Raw genomic sequence first — 22,391 nt, 5'->3', positions numbered from 1 at the left:
GAGTGAATGGAGGAGTCAGAGTCATACAGTGAGCTCATATTCCAGCAGGAATGTGAACCCATGGTCTCCCTCATTTAGGTACCTACACTTCAGTCACTAAATCACAACACCTCTTCCTCCCCCCCCCCATTTTTTTAAAGGGTACCAATGTATGTGTGAGAGAGTTGGCTAGTAAAATTTATTGTGCGCTACTTTTGGAAACATGCATGAGGTCACTTATTTCTTTTCTCCCCCCCCCCTTTGTCTTTTTGTGCATGTGCACATAAATACATGTGAATATAAATATTTGCCTGTGCTCACTGGATTTTTATGGTGCAAGACTTCTGAGAAAACCTGTGGGGGTGGAGATAGGGGGCATGCCTATTATGTATGGCTTACAGTAATATGGTGCTGTTGCTAAGATCTCCGTTCCAAAGAGCAGTGTGGATGAGAGTAAAGGTTTATTGGGTCAGTCGCTGATGAAAAGGTGTTTTTTAGCTACTTTACTAGGTGGTGTGCACACCTATAAAGGCATAAAGATAAGGGGCCCTATATCTTCAGCACACAGCAGTTCCAGGAACAAGCTGTTTTCATTTGACACACACAGCTTCAAAGACTAGTTGAATGGAAGGTAAATGGAATTATCTCTTCCTTACCAGAATAGGAAGTGAGTAGGGCCCCTGCCTTCTATAAGGGAGTGAACATCAAACAAAAGTGTGCCTGTAGCCATCTCTTCTCCCACAGCCCATCCACATGGAATTCATTCCTGTAACATCAACTTGGGGCCACCTCTTGCCCCTGCCCCTTCAAATCCCTATAACAGAGGTGTGGAACCTTTAGCCCTCCAGATGTTGAACTACAGCTCCTATCACCCCCAGCAAGTTTAGCCAGTGGTCAGGGATAATGGCAGTTGTAGTTCAGCAGCAATGATAGGAAGCATGGTAGAAGTTTCTAAGATTGTGCACGGCATGGAGGAAACGGATAGAGAAATTTTTTTCTCCCTCTCTCATAACACTAGGACTTGTGGACATCCAGTGATGCTGAATGTGGGAAGATTCAGGGCAGACAGAAGCGAGTGCTTAATCACATAGCATAGTTAAAATAAGGAACTCACTCCCACAGGAGACAGTGATGGCCACCAGCTTGGATGGCTTTAAAGGAGGATAAAACAAATTATTGCAGGGCAATAATTTAATAATCCTGCTGCCCAGGAAGACTCCCCTGCGTGAGTGCCTGAGGGCCCTGCTCTTGCCACTTACCATCTGGCCTGGGGCGGGGCCTGAAGCCTCACAAGGAATGCTTGCTGCTTGCTGCCTGCTGCCCGGGAGGACTCCCCTGAGTGAGTGCCTGAGGGCCCTGCTCTTGCCACTTACCATCCGGCCTGGGGCGGGGCCTGAAGCCTCACTAGGACAGTTATTACTGCCGGAGGGGCACAGAGTGCTTTTAAAATGTTTTTAAAAATGTTTCTTTTGGATTTTTTGTATGTGGGGGGTGGGGGTGGGATGGATGTTTGGTTGGGCTTGGGGAATTATTTTTTTTATTTTGATGTTTTTGTAATTTTTACATTTTTTTGTTTGTGTTTTATTGGTTTTGTTTGTTTGTTTAAGGTGTTATTTTGTTCTTAGGGGGAGGGGTCAGGGCTGCCGGGGAGTGGGTCCCAGCCCACAAAATGGCTGGGGCATGTTCCACAGAGGGGGATGCGCTGGGACAACCGATCTCAGTGATCACGGGTAGGAGGAGGAGTTACGCTAAGACTAGACCATGTCATTACAGAGGGGGCAGGTTTAGTCGTTGTCTGAGGACTATCCCTGCCTCCGGGTCTGGTCCTGACCGGATGGATACTAGAATCAGCAAGGGATACCCACATGACCTGAAGGTGCTGCTGTGCAATGCCAGGTCAATGATTCATAAGACCACTGCCATCCATGACTTGATCATGGATGGAGGACTTGACCTGGCATGTGTAACAGAGACTTGGTTGGATGAAGCAGATGGGCCTGTCCTTGCCGCTGCTTGTCCACTAGGTTTCTCTTACGCACAGCAACCCAGGTCATGTGGGTGGGGAGGGGGGGTTGCAGTGATTTTTAGGAAGTCATTAGTTTGCACCAGGCGTCCTATTGGGAAGACCCAGTTTTCTGAGTGCATGTTCTGGAAGTTGGGCAATAGGGGCAGTACAGGATTCCTTTTGGTGTACCGACCTCCCCGCTGCACCAAGGATTCCCTGCCCGAGCTGCTTCAGGTCGTGGGGGATGTTCTCCTGGAGACACCTAGCTTGGTCGTCCTAGGGGATTTTAACATCCATGCCGACACGACCTTACAAGGGGCCGCTCGGGACTTCATGGAAAGCATGGCCTCCATGGGGCTGTCCCTGAATAAGTCTGGCCCAACCCATAGCCGTGGACATGCCTTGGACCTGGTGTTTACCTCTATGGATGTTGGTGATCTGACACTAAGTAAAAGCGAAATGAAAGAAGTGCCATGGTCAGATCACTTCCTGGTGCAACTGGACTTCTCTGCGACCCATCCCCTCTGCAGGGAGGTGGGACCAATTCGGATGGTCCGCCCCCGCCACTTAATGGATCCAAATGGTTTCCAGAGAGTGGTAGGGGATGCTTTATCCCATGTTGATGGCCTTTCAGCTGATTCCCTGGTGGCCCGCTGGAATGTGGAGTTAACCAGGGCTATTGACTGTTTGGCTCCGAAGCGCCCTCTCCGACTGCATGGAGCCCGGACAGCCCCGTGGTTTTCCATGGATCTGAGGGCAATGAAACAATCGTTGAGACGGCTAGAGCGCCGGTGGCGGATAACTCATTCCGAATCTGACCGGACACAGGTTAGAGCTCAACGTCGAGACTACCAAGTGGCGATAGCGAAGGCGAAGAAGAATTTCTTCACCGCCTCTATTGCATCTGCAGAAAACAGCAGCAGGATACTTTTTCAGGTGGTTCACAATTTAGCAGTACGGGCCACATGTTCTCCTGCAATGATTTTGCAAAGTTTTTTGCAGATAAAATCGCTCAGATTCGGGAAGAAGTAGACTCCACCGTGGGAGCAGGGCCGGGGCGGGAGAGTGCTAGAGTTCTGTCTAGTCAAGTTGAGTGGGATCAATTCCAATCTGTTACCTCCGAGGATGTGGACAGGCTGTTTGGACGAGTGAAACCAACCACCTGTCTCCTGGATCCTTGCCCATCCTGGCTTATAAAAGCTAGCCGGGAAGGACTGGGCGGTGGGCTTCGTGGGGTGGTGAATGCTTCCCTCCGTGAGGGAGCCTTCCCAGACCCGCTGAAAGAGGCGGTTATTAAACCGCTTCTTAAAAAACCATCTTTAGATGCGGCCACGATGGCCAACTATCGCCCAGTCTCAAATCTTCCATTCTTGGGCAAGGTGATTGAGCGAGCGGTTGCCGAACAACTCCAGGCACGCCTGGAAGAAGCGGACCATTTGGATCCCTTCCAGTCGGGATTCAGGCCTCATCATGGGACTGAAACTGCCTTGGTCGCACTGGTTGATGATCTCCGGCGGGCTAGGGACAAAGGTAAGAGCTGTTTCCTAGTTCTGCTGGATTTCTCAGCGGCGTTTGATACCATCGACCGTAACATCCTTCTGGACCGTCTTGAGGGGCTAGGAGCTGGGGGCACTGTTATACAGTGGTTCCGCTCCTTCCTCCTGGGCCGTGTTCAGAAAGTGGTGGTGGGGGATGAGTGTTCAGACCCCTGGGCTCTCACTTGTGGGGTGCCTCAGGGTTCTGTCCTCTCCCCCATGCTTTTCAACATTTACATGCAGCCGCTGGGAGAGATCATCAGGAGGTTTGGGCTGGGTGTTCATCAGTATGCGGATGATACCCAGCTCTACCTCTCTTTTAAATCAGAACCAGTGAAGGCGGTGAAGGTCCTGTGTGAGTGTCTGGAGGCGGTTGGAGGATGGATGGCGGCTAACAGATTGAGGTTGAATCCTGACAAGACAGAAGTACTGTTTTTGGGGGACAGGAGGCGGGCAGGTGTGGAGGATTCCCTGGTCCTGAATGGGGTAACTGTGTCCCTGAAGGACCAGGTGCGCAGCCTGGGAGTCATTTTGGACTCACAGCTGTCCATGGAGGCACAGGTCAAATCTGTGTCCAGGGCAGCTGTTTACCAGCTCCATCTGGTACGTAGGCTGAGACCCTATCTGCCTGCGGACTGTCTCGCCAGAGTGGTGCATGCTCTGGTTATCTCCCACTTGGACTACTGCAATGCACTCTACGTGGGGCTACCTTTGAAGGTGACTCGGAAACTACAACTAATCCAGAATGCGGCAGCTAGACTGGTGACTGGGGGCGGCTGCCGAGACCATATAACACCAGTCTTGAAAGACCTACATTGGCTCCCAGTACGTTTCCGAGCACAATTCAAAGTGTTGGTGCTGACCTTTAAAGCCCTAAACGGCCTCGGTCCAGTATACCTGAAGGAGCGTCTCCACCCCCATCATTCTGCCCGGACGCTGAGGTCCAGCGCCGAGGGCCTTCTGGCGGTTCCCTCATTGCGAGAAGCAAAGCTACAGGGAACCAGGCAGAGGGCCTTCTCGGTAGTGGCGCCTGTCCTGTGGAACACCCTTCCAGCAGATGTCAAAGCGATAAACAACTACCTGACATTCAGAAGACATCTTAAGGCAGCCCTGTTCAGGGAAGTTTTTAACGTGTGATATTTTACTGTATTTTTGGTTTCTATGGAAGCCGCCCAGAGTGGCTGGGGAGGCCCAGCCAGATGGGCGGGGTATAAATAATAAATTATTATTATTATTATTATATCAACAGCTACCAGCCATGATGACTATGCTCTACCACCTTCATTGTTAGAGCACTGTAATCATGCTGAAACGCAAGCTTAAGAGGGACAGAGAAAGTGCAAACCACAAGGAAAGTTTTAAGAACATGCAAGGGTATGACTTTTATAACAAGATTATAAACAGGAAAAAGCTGAGCTAGCTGAGTTGTGGAAACATCTGTATTTGTGGTTAAGCTGGGGTAAAACTGTAGCACTGGGTGTCTTGCATGCATAACTTATATTACTATAAAAACTGTGTAAACAGAGATCTGGATTCGGCCTCTGAATGCCTTACTGATCGCTTGCTGAAACCTTTCCTGCTCGGCAAGAAATATAACTTTTCTTGGGTGTGATTCATCATCATTGTTATTGAGTAAAGGACTCAATTGTGCAACATCAGTGCTTAATTTAAATGAACTCATGGGCAGAAAACTATTGTTACATGTTCCCCACTGGGCTGTCAACTCCCTAAAATCCAAACTCTTGTACCTGGTCAGGGCCTAGGATAGAGCCTGTTCAGAAGGCAGTAGGAGAGCTAAAGGTGGAGCTCAATGGGGCCACAGCCCATAGAAAACATACTAATCTAAGACAGGCTTCACCAACCTGGTGCACTCTAGTTCTTATTGGAGCGTTCTGAAGGAGCGTCTCCTTCCCCTTTGTTCAGCCCAGACACTGAGATCCAGCTATGAGGGCCTTCTGGCAGTTCCCTCACTGTGAGGTTACAGGGAGATAGGCAGAGGGCCTTCTCAGTAATGGCACCCCTTTGTGGAACGCGCTCCCATCAGATGTCAAGGAAATAAATAAATATCTGAAGTCAACCCTGTATTGGGAAATTTTTAATGTCTAATCCATTCTTAAGGAAATCAGCCCTGAGTGCTCACTGGAAGGACATATCCTGAAGCTGAGGCTCCAATACTTTGGCCACCTCACAAGAAAAGAAGATTCCCTGGAAAAGACCCTGATGTTGGGAAAGATGGAGGGCACAAGGAGAAGGGGACGACAGAGGATGAGATGGTTGGACAGTGTTTTCAAAGCTACCAACATGAGTTTGACCAAACTGCAGGAAGCAGTGAAAGACAGGAGTGCCTGGCGTGCTCTGGTCCATGGGGTCATGAAGAGTCGGACATGACTAAATGACTAAACAACAACGTTTTACAATTTTTTAATGCCCAGAGTGGCTGGGGAAACCCAGCTGGATGGGTGGGGTATAAATAATAAAGTTATTATTTTTATTATCATAACTCCTAACAGCCCCAAACAACACTTTAGGAAAGAATAAAACCCTCAACAGAAAAATAAATCCACAACAGCACGATGAGGACTAAGCATGCTTAGTGGGCATAAAATCCTGGCTGTTAAGGGGGAAGATGGTAGGAGTGGAGGGGAAATGGAATGGAGTATTCTGCAAGAGGTGGTGGCTAGAATTATGAACAGAAGCACTCCACAGCACAACATTTTGTTGCTTTTCCCACTTGTATGAATATATGATGAACAAATATAACATTTAGAAGAGAGGAGGTTGTAAAAAAATTTTTTTGCCCACTTTACAGATGAGACACATTGAGGCAGGGAGGCAGTAGTCTGAAAGGCAATCAGTAAGTAACTTCATAGAAGAAAATGCAAACCCCATGCAAAGCAGATCACACAAGAAAGTGAGCCTGCTTAGCCCAAGATTACACATTAAGTCATTGTTTCACTGTGCACAACATCTCCCTCCCCAAAACACCAGTCTCTCTCTGCATTTTTATGCCCCCGACTCTGGCTGATCTCCACTACTAGGTGGTTCCTTCTTGGGTGTATTAGGTCATGTTACTGGTAGCAAGCTGGGGCTGGAAGACTGAAACACCCTCCTCTCCTGCAACAGTCTCCTTGGCTGCAGGGATCACAGCGCATGTGATGACACTTGCTCAGAACCCTCCCAAAGGCCTTCCTATTCCATGGGAAACATGAATGTGTAATGCACATTAGAAAGGCACTGCAGGATCAGCCCAAAAGCTGGTGTGTGTGTGTGTGTGGTGAGAAGCTGGAGTGGGGGGGGGGGAGAGAATGGCCTCCTTTATTAAAAAAAATCCTGACCTTGCAACCTGTTCCAAACTAAAAGAACTAGTGTAGCCTTATGAGGCTTTGCCCTGGGGTGGGAAAAATATTGTGCCTGGGAAAGGGAAGTGGGAGTCAAAAGACACTCAAGGAATAGTTTCGGAGAAAAGGCTTTTATTTCTACCATCCATGAACTGGTAGAAGGAGCAAGTGTGATAACTCACAAAAAGCATGCACGAAGTTCACAGTCATGTGCACAAGCATATATACCCCTTTCTAGTTCCCTCCCCCTTTCTCCAGAGTCCTGCCCCATGAGTTCCTCTGAGCATGAACAGAAAGCTGTCTTGGGACCATTTTGGACTCTTCCCAGGAAAGGGGAATGAGAGTGGTTCAGCGTGTCCAAGCATGTCCAAGAAGTTGCAACTAGAATGAGATAAGATTCAGTCTCAGGCCTGCTATGAACAGAGCCTATTCATTAGCCTTTAAAAGTAACATTTTGCCTTTTGCACAGCATCTTGTGATAGAGCAGAGGAGAGCAGAGAAAAGCTGTTTTGGATTTTTAGAAGACAAAAGGAGTTTTGGACAGTTTTGAGGCCTGGTGTGATTATTGAAGCCTGGGGTGATTTCACAGACAGGATTTGGGTATCCTGTCCCTTCATTCCCCCGTTTGTTTTTGGACAGCCGCCAGGCCTGTCCCAAATGGACCCCTATCCTTTCTTGAGGCCACTGATGCTTGCCCCAAATTTGGGAGCTGGGAGCTGCTTCCTGCAATTGTTGCTAGGTCAGCTGAACGCCTCCTTCGATGGGGTGCAGTGGCTACCTACTCAGGAATCCACATGGTAGGAATTAGGTAGGCTAGGAAGCACACTCCATACCATTCCTGTGGGTGGATATGAGAAGCTTGCCTTCCATTAGCCTGCGTGACACACGTCTGTGAGCAGAGACACTACCTTCCCCTTCCGAAGGCCACACCAAGCCAGAAAGAGTTCCTGGCGTGGATTCAGGTGTAACGGTTTGGGCTGGGAACGTACATGTCAGATTGTCACTGGCGCTCTTTGATTTATTGACACAAAGCCAGCCAGTAATACGGTGATGGAATGATTGAGGTTGTAACTGATGATTCATTCCATTTGTGCACAGGGTCATTACCAAGTTGGTGCTGTGGGTCAAAGGGGGCTTTAGTTAAGTTCTGGAGGCTCTGGGTGGAGCTCTACCAGGTGGCAAGATAATGAAAGGAGGCTGGGGCATAATTTCCCTGATTGAAAGTCCCACAAAAATACCCTCCTCTGCGGGGGTGTTGTAAAGCTATCCAGGGGTCCAGCAACCTTCTATAAAGTTCAGTTATGCAAAAGGAAAGAAAAGAAAATGAGAAAATGTCCGCTTTCAATCCATGCTGGATTCTTGAGCTGTGCAAAACGCCCAGGGGTGATGCAGGAAGGCAGGGTGGTCATCTCACGGGCGTCGGGTCGTCTGGTGGGCTTTGGGCATCTTGGTCCCCTCCAACAATGCTGGAGCGATGTCTGGGCGTCTGGGTCCAATCTGGGTCCTCATCATAGGGATGCAGAGGCTCGACCAAGGCACAAGGTGTTCTGGCAAAAGCTCACCTGTTAAGAGAAGAGATAACAAAGACGGCAGCGATTGCACAGAACAAATTGATAGATAACATTTGCACATAAGGTATAGGCCTAGCAAACATTAATTCAAAAGGGTATGCTTGGCAGGAAACTTTGCAAGGGGTTAACAGTTCTGTTCCTTGGGTTAAGTTTTGCCAGCTGAGTTTTTAAAAGTCTTTGTCTCTGCGCACTATTTTTTTTCAGAGCTTTTGCGGCCTGTAAACCATGTTGCAAATTTCAGTTTTCATCTGCCAAGTTTGCTAGTGTCCAATGTGTTCCCTTGCTTCTGGCAAAGTTTCAAATTCCTCAAAATTCCTATGTTATGCTGCGGCACCCTTTTCAGAGTAAAATTGCACCTTAAAAAGGAAAACTTGACAAAGTTCACAGAAAGCATTTACTTGCTTTTTTAAGAAAGTCACTTTCCAGGTTAGTGCTTGGGGCAAGGGGTGGGTAACCTTTGGCCTTCTGGGTTTATGTCGCTTGACTGTAAATCCAGACAGTGTGGGGTTCAGGGAAGCTGGCTGGGGAGAATGCAGCATTTTCCTCTTGGGATAGCAGCCAAGAGATAACGCTCTGAAGCTGCTTCAAGGGGGGGGGGAGCTGATGTCCCGTTACTTGCATGAATGAATTTTAAGAAACAGTCTGTTCACTTGCTTTTTAAGAAGCCGTGCTGTGCTAGCTGCAACAGTCTTTTAGTAAGAACAGAGATGAGAAGAAATCATTTTTGAGAAATCTTATTGTTCCCAGCCTGTGGGGGTGGGGTGTGTCAGGCGTGGGGCCTTTGGGCATTCCATTTCCCAATGACCCTCTTGCCTGCAGATGGCGCACTGGTTTCTTCCCTAGGCGTCTTCTACCCCTCCCGTGGACACCCTCCGGGATTAAGTCTTTGTCTCTGGCCTTCTGGCTGTTTGAAGACAAACCCCTAATTATTTTGGCCGGGTCCTCTTCAAAAGAAGGATTCTGATTTAGGGTGCTTGGAGGTCTGTGGTCCTGGGCGTCGGATGACTCCAGGGGGTCATACACTTGGTGGGGCGGGGCCATCAAAGTGGAGTTTTAGCTGCCTCAATTGCAACATCAGTATTGTCCGCTGCCCTGAGGGCATGTATCTTGCGGATTTCCTCAATGGTCAGTATTGTAATCCTTGGGCTTTTTCAATCCCTTGGGTTTAATTGTCTCTTTTTTTTAACAGTTCTGTCCCATGCGGCTCTCAAAGCCTTCTGCTCTGTTTCTTTCTGTCTGCCAATTCACATCCTTGCATTGTGCTGCTTCTAGAACTGAAGCCACATGCAGCTCACTCTTTTGGACTGCTTGTCCACTTCACCTTCTGAATTCTTCATTCTCCATATCACCTTCTTCCTCACTTTCCTTCCTCAGTCTCTTTGCTTTTGGGGGTTGGGTAGGGGGAACCTCATTTAGCCCTGGTGCAGTTGCTGCATAGGGTGGAGGGGGCTAATTATTCCTCCTTCCTCTTCTGGGTCTGGCAAGACTGCTGTTTTTTCTAACTTGTACTTGCTGCCATACTGGGCACAGTTTTGGCTTGGGCTAATCACAGTTCTATTTTTCCTAAGCCATGGGGGACGGTCAGGAACTTCACATAAGTGTTGGAGTCTATTTTTCACCAGGTTTTTAAATCCCCAATCTTCTCCCTTTGTGGCATCTTTCCAGTTTGTTCAGGAAACATCGCAGGGGGGTCATGGGAGTTGTTTTACTGCTTTTTCTCCATGACCCTGGGTCCCTGGAACACTTGGACACTGGGATACTGGGACACTCAGCCCTCCTAGTTATTTTTTCACTCAGTCACAGGCCAGACGTTGCTTTCAGCGTCTCACACACTCAAAACATTCACTGGAGTGTCCCCACACGCACATTCAGAAAAACCCATGCACCTCCCCCAATCCCCTTTTTTACCAAAACCAACTGGCAGCACTTCACGACTTCGACCGGGGCCCAGCAGCACCCTTTACTCCTTCTTCTGGGCACAAAACCAACAACCAACCACAACCGGCAGCGCTTAGACTTCAACCGGGGCCCAGCAGCACCTTTACTGCTTCTTCTGGGCAAAACCAAAACCAGTGGCACTTCTTCTACCCTGCTGGCAGAGCTGATCAAACTCTCTTTGCTCCCACCTAACCATGTGGAGCTTACCTTTTTCCTCGAGGTAGCTTCTTTCTGCACGGCCGTCAGTGGCGTAGCGTGGGGGGTGCAGGGGGGGCCGGCCGCACCGGGCGCAACATCTGGGGTTAGGGCAAATCCATGGGTTAGGGGGCGCAAATCCATGGGTTAGGGGGCGCAAATCCACGGGTTAGGGGCGCAAATTACTTGCCTTGCCCCGGGTGCTGACAACCCACGCTACGCCACTGACGGCCGTTGCTTTTTCTCCAGTCCTTGCAGTGTGTCTACTCAGGAACGGGTGGCAATTTCTCCCACGAACTTGGCAGGATGTGCACTGGAACTGCTGACACGAACCGAGCTGTTCACCGCAGGGACGCCTTGAACCCACATCCCTTATCCTCAGGGAATCTGTTTTTCCCGGCCAATGCACCAAGAAATTGTAGCCTTATGAGGCTTTGCCCTCGGGTGGGAAAAATATTGCGCCTGGGAAAGGGAAGTGGGAGTCAAAAGACACTCAAGGAATAGTTTCGGAGAAAAGGCTTTTATTTCTACCATCCATGAACTGGTAGAAGGAGCAAGTGTGATAACTCACAAAAAGCATGCACGAATTTCACAGTCATGTGCACAAGCAAATATACCCCTTTCTAGTTCCCTCCCCCTTTCTCCAGAGTCCTGCCCCATGAGTTCCTCTGAACATGAACAGAAAGCTGTCTTGGGACTATTTTGGACTCTTCCCAGGAAAGGGGAATGAGAGTGGTTCAGCGTGTCCAAGCATGTCCAAGAAGTTGCAACTAGAATGAGATAAGATTCAGTCTCAGGCCTGCTATGAACAGAGCCTATTCATTAGCCTTTAAAAGTAACATTTTGCCTTTTGCACAGCATCTTGTGATAGAGCAGAGGAGAGCAGAGAAAAGCTGTTTTGGATTTTTAGAAGACAAAAGGAGTTTTGGACAGTTTTGAGGCCTGGTGTGATTACTGAAGCCTGGGGTGATTTCACAGACAGGATTTGGGTATCCTGTCCCTTCACTAGCTAAGCTGTTTAAAAATAAGGTTGTAACTTTTTGTGTTTTTTTAAAGATGAGAACTTTTTAAAACAAATTGTTTGAAATGCTATAATTGACAATCTCTTTATTAGCACCAACCACATTGCCACAAATTAGTGAGCAGGCTTTCCGGTTTTCCAGAACTCTGCATCAAAGTGAATGTTAAACAAAGCTGGAAGGGAGGGAGAGAAAGCAAGAAAACCCCTTCAGCCATCTAGGAAAATCATTAAACTAATAAATGAGAGGGAGAGGTGGGAATGAGCAAGCTTTTCTGCATAGCATTGGGGCTGGGCTAGATGACCCCCAGGATCCCTTCCGACTCTATGCATGTATCATCAGCCCTACATGTAGAACCCTGATTTCCCAGGGGTGCACACAATGCAGGGCCAACCTCATGAATAGAAGTTGACTCCCTGTGGCACACAATTGCCCTCCACCTGACAAAGGGCAGTAGGAATGGGGTGGACTACGGCACCTCATTTCAATGCCCGCTGCCTCACATGTTAACCACTTTCCTCAACACTTGCAGAGGACAAGTTAGTCTAAAAATTGAGTGTTGCGAGTTGATAGCAAACCTAATTTCTATAAAGATGTAAGGTTGCACCAAGAAAACTGCTCTCTATGTCTTTGAAAAATGTGAAGGTCCCTACCACTAAAGTGCATATTTTCAGAAAAGCCCTGGGGATGATGTGCCATAAACGAGGAAGAGAAAGTGTAGCCAGTTTGAGGGAGGGGCACACAGCTTCCCCTATTCTTGTTACTTTTAAAGGAGCTTGGTATGCAGGAATTAGCCGATGAAAGCTTTTCACAGCAGGGAGATAAGTATTATGACCTGCTAATTGATGCAAATCAAATGGGACTAGTTCAAAAGCTGGCAACTCTAGAAACAAGTGTGTATTTATTTTGCTTCTCGAAAATAGTGTCTTGGTGAAATTTGGTGACCAGGAGATTTGTTTCCAGTGAGGCAGAGCCACATGTACTTCTTCTGTAACCCAATAAAATATTTAATAAAAACAATAAAAAGAGTGTTCTATATACTTTCTTATTGCAGCATGATTCACAATTGCAGAATTCTGAAGGGACTTGGCAGGAGCTAATCTGAATTACTGTGCGATGTTGTGTCACTTGGAAATTTGACATTCAAATTTAGAGTCATTGGAGGCCAAAATCAAAAATATAAATTTATTTCAGTATGGTATGGTTTTGTGATGTATGCTAAATTACAGAAACACAGATGGTCTCCATCTTTTAAGCAATTTGGACGATTTGAGTTTTGTAAATATTTGCCAATATTCATATCTCCTTTATAGCGTTCTCAATTTTGTTTTTTTTGGGGGGGGGGGAAATCGGACGCTTATTTGATGCACTTACCTCAGCAGATACTTCACATCATAAAAATGTTTATTATGTGCCTGCCCGGAAAGTTAACTTTAATCCAAATTTTATTTGTTGCAATTAGATTTTGCTTTCTTTTTTATATAGCTCATATTAAAATGTATCTTATTTTTTTGAATGGTGAGGGAGGGAGGGGAATGAGGTATCAGCAATGTTTGAACTGAACGCTTCACTAATGGAGCCAATCTGGAGCTCCCAACCTCATCCCTCCCACTAAGCAGCCGTGATCCTGTTGCCAGGAAGCTATTGCTATGGCTCTGCCCACCGCCAGGCAACGCACTGCTGTGTTGCCAATCTTATTTTTGAAAGTGGTTTTCTTTTAACAATGGGAGAGGAAGAAGTGCATTTTCTTTGGTTCTGTTTGCTAAAAGAAATTTAGCATCTCTGCAATATGCTAATTTCTATCATTTAAATTACATCATAGCCACAAGGTTCAGTGAACTTGAATATAATGTCTCTGCTTTGGTGTGGATTGCATCATCATCACCACCACCACCATCATTATTATTTTCTAAATAAAAGCTTGTCTTATTCTTTTAGATGTCTTTGGAGAGGCTGCTCAGGCTAATGTGGAATTTTTGCATGCTGTGGTTGAGTTTCAGACGTGAAGGCTATTTGTATATTAGTAATTCAGTACAGGAAATCGCTCCTAGAACAGCACATTTGGCAGCAGCTAGGGGCAGGTGCCTTTGAAAATACGTAAGTTGGGAAGAACACAAGGGAGAGGAAATTTGGGTATGTTCATACCTGCCCTCTCAAACAGTAGTAGTAGTAGTTTCATTACTAAAACACTTCCTTCTGATCTGTTCATGCTGACATTGCAGTGAGGAATACATTGTTCCTGTTCACATCAATGTGTCTGCAGAGTTGCATCTGGACTGCCAATATTTTGCAAGAGGCATTCAGTCACATTCTCAAAATTTAGGTTTCCACAATCGAAGTGGGTTGAAGTGCTCTGGCACAACACATTCACATATTTATTTATTTAGAGAAAAACATACTTTTTGCAATTAGGGGAAATGATGGGGAAATGCACTAAAAAGCATGAGATACTAATAGATGGACAGGAAGACATATAACCTCCAGGCAAACAAACTGGGATGAGTGCTGCTTGTTGTACAAGCTCCCCACAAACCAGTCAGAATGAATGCTCAATAAAGGGTGGACACTGTATAGTCTCCACACAAGTTTTGTGCAAGCAAATCAGGATGAATGCTCAATAAACATATCAGCTGGAGGACTTCTGCATCAACCAAGATGAGGCATATTATTACTGAACTTACTAATGGAGTAACTATTGCTGTTTGAGGGGATACAGTAAATGCAGATGTACCCTTAACTTGCCCACATCCTGATTTTCAGAGAAGCACTGTGGGACTGCATTAGAGTAGGTAGGTTAGATGTGTGCATAAAAAGGGCTGCCAATTTCTTTTTTGGCAGTGCTTCCTGCAGACATTCTGTCTCTTTTAACAGGTCAATGGGCTGTATCTAACTATGTCATGCTCAGGTAGGTTAATTGAAATCAATGAACTCGACTAATGTATTTAATATATCTAGTTTGGCCCACAACTAGTAGTTTTAACATCAACTTCACAGAGTGCATAGTCCTGGTTAAATGCTTAATATATGTTTGTATCAGTCAGACACACCTATGCAGCTGGTTCATGGTTCACTCGTTTATGCAAACTGTGAGGTGGTGTTGATTTCAAGACTCTTCCTTCAACAATAAATCAGGAAGAGTGCTTTTGACATAGTGTTGTTCCCATAGGACATTCTGCTGCCCACCTACCAAGGTGAAGCTTTCCCCTGTTGTTGTTTTTTTAAAGAATATATCCTTAAAAGTAATCCCACACACTCACAGTTTTGAGAACTTGCTCTCCCTTAATGATTAATCCAATTTTTAGGGAGCCGTGCAGTTTCAAACCCTCCCCCGGGCCAATAGAAATCTGGACCAAGTAATTTGACTCAGTGATAATTAATGACACAGGGTTATTATCTGAATACAAGACAGGGATCCAAAGCAGATGAAGGATTATCTGGGTTACTTTCAGATCTCAGGTATGCTCGTTCAGTACATCTGAACTGCTGAGAGAATCTTTGTATCTCCTACTTGCTTATTGCAGATCGGGAGTGCTGCACTGAACTGAGCATGGATGCTACATTTTAAACAGAAATATTAGCAAGAGAAAATCAATGCTACATCATACTTTCTTGCCACTATCTTATTGGATTTCCATGCTCCTAAGGAGGCATCTGAAGCATGGAAAGGAAAAGTTCTACGCTTGCCAACCTTTTTCTGGATTTTTCTTTGTTCATTCACACCATTGGAGTACATGGCATTTACGCAGTTACAAAGGCAACATAGGTATGTCCCTGCTCTCAATGTGCTTACAGTCTAAGACAGACAGTGGAGTAGCAACGGAAAGAAGGAACAGACAAAAGAAAGCAAGGATGACCATAGGCAAACTGCATGTAAATGAGGGTGATGAGGACAAACAAAAGACTATATGGAAAAAGTGAGTTTTGGATTGTTTGGATTGTTGTGGACTTTACTGTGTGGTATCTATACTTTTTCTGTGTATACCACTCAGGGACCTCTTTAAGTGATTTATAAATTTTCTGTACAAATATATATATATATATATATATATATATATATATATATATATATATATAATATCATGAGCTAAACTGAAGAAGCATGAAAAACAACATGCTGTGCAGTGAAATATTCAAAACACACCATCAGTTTAAATAGCAGGAAATGAGCAGAGGTCTGTTCATTGCATTAGGCTAATCACCAGGGCTGGGAATGGTGCAATCTAGTAGTTGACACAAAGTATGAACAATTCCAGAGAACCTCCGGTTTAATTTTGAAAAGGAGAAAAAGTTCATTTTTAGAACTGCTGTGAAAAAAAACCTAGCATGTTTCATGTTGTGTCAGACTGTTCATGTACACTATCTGCCTGCTGCTGCTGCCTGCTCTGACTGGCAGCAACTCTCTAAGATACCAAGGCCACACTAACTGGGCTGTTGTGTCTTGTTTTGGGAGATGATGATGATGATGATGATGATGATAATTTATATACTGAAAGATGGAGGGCACAGGGAGAAGGGGACGACAGAGGATGAGGTGGTTGGACAGTGTTCTTGAAGCTATGAACATGAGTTTGACCAAACTGCGGGAGGCAATGGAAGACAGGAGTGCCTGGCGTGCTCTGGTCCATGGGGTCACAAAGAGTCGGACATGACTAAAGGACTAAACAACAACAACGTATACTGCCCTATACCTGGGGGTCTCAGGGCAGTTCACTGAATAAATGCCGCACTGCCCTGCGGCCTCCACTTCGTTCATCCCACTGTCCCTGCCACTGGTAGAGAAGAAGAAGCAGTGCTGATTTCCAGCAAGATCTCACCAGAAATCAGGGCTGCTTCTCTACCAGAGTGGTGGGTGCCTGTGTGGCGTCACCTTGGAGGCTTCCACCATCTGAGGCAGTTGCTTCACCCCGCCTCATGGATGGGATGGGCTTGCACACTATAAATTACAAGGGGAACTCTGTTTCCAGTGTAACATTACTAGAAAGCTTGGGACTATTTGTAGGAAGGATTGTGGGCAGGAAGTGGGTGCTTAACTTGTCCTTGGCTTATTGATTTATCCCTGCAAATGCCATTTAGAAAAGTTTTGTCTTCAGTTTTTTTAAACCTGTCGTGTGGGGAGAACCCTATAATAATAAATGGGGAGGGGATAGGAAACCTGGGGTTTTGACATAGGGGTGGCATATAATGATTGGATAGGAGTCTGTAAATAAACAACAGCTGTCCCTCAGCTCTCCTTTCAGAGGTAAGAGCTGAAAGGCAAGTTCAGGAAACTGATCCGAACATGAGTAATAAAATTACGTTGTATGCTAGTGATGTAGTTTTTAATCCAGCATAATCTTTTTTTGCCCTTATGGATCTATTGAACAATTTTAACTCTCTCAAGATACAAAATTGATTGATCAAAGTCCACATTACTGAATATACTTGATTTGATTAAAAAATGAAACTGAAGAATTGAAGAGCATAGCACAGCCCAGTGGTACAGTGACTGACTATGACCAGGACAACCCAGATATTCTTTCCTTTGTTTGATGTGTACCCCCCTTTATTTAAAAAACGGCTTTATCTGAAATAATGTTTACAGCAATAGCTGAAGAGTATTTGGTAAAACTTGCTAAATATATTTTGTAGTAGAATGTTGCATTTTTAAATGTTTCAGTTTTTGCATTTTTTTTTGACATTTAGGCTTGTGTGCACACACACCTGAGTCTCCTAGGTTGCTTAGCCACAGACAAAAATCTCCTGACCTGAACTCCAACCTATGTTTCTGGGCCTCTCACATACAGAAAGAGGAGGAACAGAGCCGCTTTCTTGGCTTTTGCATTCTAGTAAATTCTTCCCTTATAGGTATTTAGGGCTACCTGCTTGTTATGGAAGTAAGAGGAAGTCCAACTTGCAGGCGGGTTAGGGAGTTACATAGCTCCTGGAACTACTTTATAATGCAATACTGTATATGAAAACATGGTATTAAATGACCACTTGAATAATTTTCTGTCTTAAAACAGGAATAGCGCTGTAGAGTAGCTTTGGAAAGCAGCAGTTAAACTAGTCCCCGCTATGCACCCATGCTTTTTGTATGGAACTATTTCCAGGTGCTACAAGGGAGTTGTGTTTGTGTGTGGGCCGATTCTTACTCTGCTGTACTAAATTCATAATTAGTAAGAGTGTACCTTAGAGGCCAAGTGCAGGAGAAGAGGATATTAGCTTGCTTTCATCTATTTTGTGGATTTTCATCATGGAGAAAACTTGGGCAGCACGGGCAGAGAAACAAGCAGATTCTGCTCAGAGCTACGAAAGAGAAAAAAACAGCAGATTTTAGATGCCTCCTCAATTATCAGAGAAGCACAGGGCTGCTAACAATATAATATAATAAACATTGTAATAGTTTAATCACTGGCAAATCCAACACTGATAATTCTATACATAAAACAGCAGCAGCACTCAGCAGTACCTTGACCAAGAGACTTGGCTCCTATAACGTCTATAAGGCCTGGACAAAAAAATGTAGCTAAAGCAGGCAACAATGGAATTACAGTTCTGACCTAGTCACCATGTGTCATTTGGCAGGTGCTGAAAAGTTCGCTTTTTAGGAAAGCGTTTAAAACTGCTGCTACTACCACCACTTTTGCTGTGTTCAATATACTTTGCTTTGATTATGATGATATGTTTACTTTGTTTCTTCACCTCCTTGCTGCTTGTGTGGTTTTTTAAAAAAATGGTTTATTCCTCCCCCACTCTGTTTTATTTTTGTATTTGCTATTTGTAAATTGCCTTTGAGACCCTTTGAATCTCAATAAATAAATAAATATTGGGTTTACATACTAAAGGATGATGTGCAGCTTTTCCACTCCCCTCCTGTAGTGTCTAGCAACAGCTGTCACGTAACTCTTTCCATTTTTAAAATATATTTCTATTAATATGTTTCTTTTCTATTATTCCCTTCCTTTGATGAGCATAGGGTGGTATACATAGGTTTTCTCCTTTAAACATTTATCTCCATAACAACCCTGTGATGCAGATCAAGCTAACTGAGATGTGTGTTTTCAGGACCCACTCTATTCCAGTGACTGTAATTTGTCTTTACTGTTTAATACTAAATTTCAAATTGTTGTAGCCTGCCCCGGGACTTGCTGGTGAAGGGTGGGTAATAAATCTAGTAGCTGTGGTTGTAGTAGTAGTATAGTAGTAGTAATAATAATAATAATAATAATAAATCACTGGCCCAAGTTTCATAGCTGAGTGACAGTTTGAGCCTGAGTCAGTTTTAGTCCCTACAAATTGTGTGAAGAAAGTCATTTCCTGTAGTTTGTTCTCTGTGCAATGCAATCCTAGTTGTGTCTTAACTGAGTAGAGCTATTCAATGAGGAGGGAACTTTATACATACTCATAAGCAGACTCGTCTTTTCTGTTTAGGATGAGCACTTGTGCTGAAAACAAGTTTTGACACTAAACCCTCATAAGCCTGGATTGAATTATGTCTTGTATTCTGGTATCCTTTTAACATGCCACTCACCCACTTTCCTTATCTCTATGCCTTCCTGCGTTTCATCTGGGTTCTGTAACATCACAACAAATAAGGCAGTGGTTATAAAGAAGATGAAATTAAATGGACCAGAAAAAACAGTACAGTAAGGAATGGGTGGTTTCTGTCACTACAGTCAATTCTGTAACCTGTACAAGTTGTGCAAATCAAGGAAATATGCATGATTTATTTTCTTCTCTAAAATATATTCTGATTATGGAGATAAGCAAGGACCTTTGCAGACTCCTTTGGCTTAGGAGGCATTTGCCCATACACATTGCACCCATCCCCGCCTGCCATGGGACATATATAGTCTATAGCAGCTAGGGGAGGGTAATGGGCAGGCCATAGTCAGTGTACAGTTCCAGCTTATGTACAATTAATAATTCAAATTATCATTCAAAGCAAGGGGAATGTAAGGAAAAAATAGAAATGATAGAAAAAAGAAAATATCTATTAAAAATACCACTCAAGTTATCCTGAAGGATTTATGATAAGGAACTCACTAGTGATGCTGACAAGGTGAAATAGTAATTTCTTTTCAAGCACAAAATAACCTATGGCAGAAAAAGGCTCAGCTGTTTGAAACATAGGGTGTAAGTGCCAAGCAAAAACTCAAGAACAATTCTGGAATATGTCCAATTAACCCTGCAGGTTAAGGAGTGGACATTTCTGATAACTAGGTGGGAAAATGGGAGTGAAAAGTTTCCTCAGTGTTGTTTGCTGCTGTAATGGCTTTAGAGTACAAAGGACTACACTAAATTTATGAAGGAAGTTTTGTTTTGTTCAATGGAAATTATTCCTATGCATAATTATTTGGAAGTAACATCAACCAAGTTCAAGGGGACATAGTAAGTGTGATTAAACTTGCACCCTAAACATCAGCCTTCCAGAACCTGATAGTGAAGTTTGGGACTAGGATACTGAAATTAGGGATAGGGATAGTGCCCCCTTCCTAGTATTTACAAATATATTTACAAAAAAAGTAACAACTTCACAGGTTAGCTGCCCAAAGATGATTATTCTTGTCAGACATTTATTCCAGTTTTCCCTTGCTGGAGGGACTCCTTTGCTCTTGGATTGAAATTCTAAAACTGCATCAAATCCAGTTGCAACTTGTTAAATACCGGTAATTTGTTGGAGGACAACAGATGAGAGTTCTGCCAGTTTGGTTCTGCCAGCTCCACATTTGAAAATGGAAATGTGTAACACTATGAGGGGACTTTGTTTAGAAGATCTGGCCAAGTTATTCAAAGAGCCACATTGGGGAAAGGGCTTCAGCTTTGAGAGATAAAAGTTAGGCATAGCAAAGGGACACGGCTAAACGAGGTGCAAAAATGTGAGACAGAAACACTGGTCCTCAGGCCAGGACTTAGGTCCTGGGCCCCTTTGAAATAATAAAGTCTGGGCAAAGTTGATGAAGCAGCAATATTTTATTGAAAATAAACACTTGCAAGTGGGTGACCTGAAAAGGCAGGCACACACTTTCTTATCAAAAACATGAATATTTAAACCCTTTTCCCGAGCGCAAGTCCCTCCTTTGCCGCCCACTAGGAAGGGGCATTCAAAGTTCAACACCTATCGAGTCCGCCTATTGCAATGTAAAATCCAACCCCCCCCCACCTCTTTCATCCCCCAAAGCCCCTTATTTGGTTAATTTTTCCCATTCCCCAAAGCCCCTAATTTGTTCAAGCCTCTGTCCCTTTCATACTGTTTTAGCAACAATGCTAGGTTCCTTTATTTCACTGAAGTGTGTGACACAGTGACCTGTTTCAGCTACCTGTTTTGCAAAAAGCCCCTGGCGACGGTTGCTAAAGATACTCTATTTCTTCAGAACTTATCTTTCTCAAAAAGTTCCCAGCCTCAAGATTTCGAAAGAAACAACACCCTATAGAACATGTGACCACAACTAGTTTGAAATATGCTAGCAATAGCCACGCCACATCCTGGCTGCAATATTCCTATAGCCTTACACATCCCTGCTGCAATTTTCTTAAAGATTTAGATGATTAATAAAAACATTTTCCTTTTCTGCAGGAGCAAACTGAAAAGACAACATATACATTTCTCACAAAAAGTCTCAGTCTATAAGATTTGAATATTTCAACTATAAAGATTACCGCATAGCTGGGGCAAGTTGCTCATTCTCCCAACTGATATTATATCTCCTTATCTCACTCTGCACACCCACATCCTTCTGCTTTTCTCTCAGATAAAAATGATGGGTGTGCTGCTGATGGGATCCAGCAAGCAATTTTATTGCTAAGGAGAGGGTGAGGTGGGAGATCAGGGCTGCCCAAACATACCCATTGCTTATGCAGGGCTGGCCCATCCATTAGGCAAGGTGAGGCAACCGCCTCTGGCGGCAGGATCCACAGGGGCAGCAGCAGCAGCAGAGCCCCATGATGTAGATATTTATTTCCCACCTACCCACCCTTGTTCCTGATGTAAAAAAGGTAAAGGTCCCTCACGCCTCTTCCCTGGTGCTCAGAAGGGCGCCATTTTGTGGTTCGCCTCAGGTGCCAAAATGCCTTGGGCAGGTGACATTTATGCCAGAGAGGCTTTGTTGCGAACGGCGTTCCCTCAGGGGTGAGGTAAAACCTATGAAATGTGTGCAGAGAGCAGGTTGTCGGAGGGGGGAATGTATTCGTTATATTTCCTCCCCACCCGTCTGTGGCGGCGAAGGCCACCAGAAGCGGCTCAAGACCACGGCAGAGACGACCAAGTGCTGAGGGAACGTGTGGGGAAAGTCTTTCCCTCCTTTAAAAATAAATAATAATAATATCCATGCGAGACGGCTAATGCGATATAAACTGACCAAGACGTTAGCCCCCTTAGGGGCGCTCAAAATCAGACGGCGGCTTCGATGGACGAGTCAGATTAAACGCCACATGAAACAGGCCGAGAAATGAACGACCAGAGGGCTCTGAGGGCGCTTCCCTCCCTGCCTCCGAGCCTCCACCGTCAGACCGGTTCTGCTCGCGGAGCGAGGCCCGCGAAGCCCCACCCAGGGCCGCCTTTGGGAGTGGCCGCCAGTCAAGCGGCGGGCACCTTTACCCTAGGCAGGCAGTCCGACCGCCTGCTCGCTCTCTCGCTCGCTCGCCCTCCCGCCGAGCCCAGCGTCTTGCTGGGTCATGGCGTGGGGCTTGGGTGGGTGGCTGCCTGCAAGTTAAAAGTGGCCGCCGAAGGAGCTCGCCTGCCTTCCTTCCCGCCGCACGCGAGCTGAACTCTGAAGCCCCGCCCTTAATCCAAAGGCTCGCTTTAAGAGATGACAGCGGAAGATCGGCTTGCG

At 45.2% G+C, this 22,391-nt stretch overlaps 2 protein-coding genes and 1 long non-coding RNA gene across 3 annotated transcripts in view; 2 read left to right on the top strand and 1 right to left on the bottom strand.

Annotated features, from left to right (window-relative positions):
- The window catches only part of GPR160 (G protein-coupled receptor 160), a 39,086-nt gene that overhangs the window by 5,572 nt on the left and 11,123 nt on the right, over window positions 1-22,391 (top strand). The window lies entirely within an intron of this gene.
- Window positions 1,517-4,939, top strand: LOC310763264 (uncharacterized protein; the record flags this gene model as incomplete). Its single annotated transcript, XM_083615147.1, has 3 exons — window positions 1,517-1,557; window positions 1,738-2,854; window positions 4,811-4,939. The coding sequence occupies exons 2-3, from the start codon at window positions 1,814-1,816 to the stop codon at window positions 4,937-4,939; spliced, it is 1,170 nt and encodes a 389-aa protein (XP_083471273.1). The 5' UTR covers window positions 1,517-1,557; window positions 1,738-1,813.
- Window positions 10,052-10,603, bottom strand: LOC310763181. The gene is made up of 2 exons (XR_014548529.1): window positions 10,425-10,603; window positions 10,052-10,354 (listed from the first exon to the last, which is right to left on the bottom strand). It is a non-coding gene; the product is annotated as an uncharacterized lncRNA (long non-coding RNA).

The sequence above is a fragment of the Podarcis filfolensis genome (assembly GCF_964270895.1).
Source record: "Podarcis filfolensis genome assembly, chromosome: 5".
NCBI classification, from domain to species: domain Eukaryota; kingdom Metazoa; phylum Chordata; class Lepidosauria; order Squamata; family Lacertidae; genus Podarcis; species Podarcis filfolensis.
Note: the sequence above shows the minus strand (reverse complement) of the source record. Positions and strands in the feature narration are given on the sequence as shown.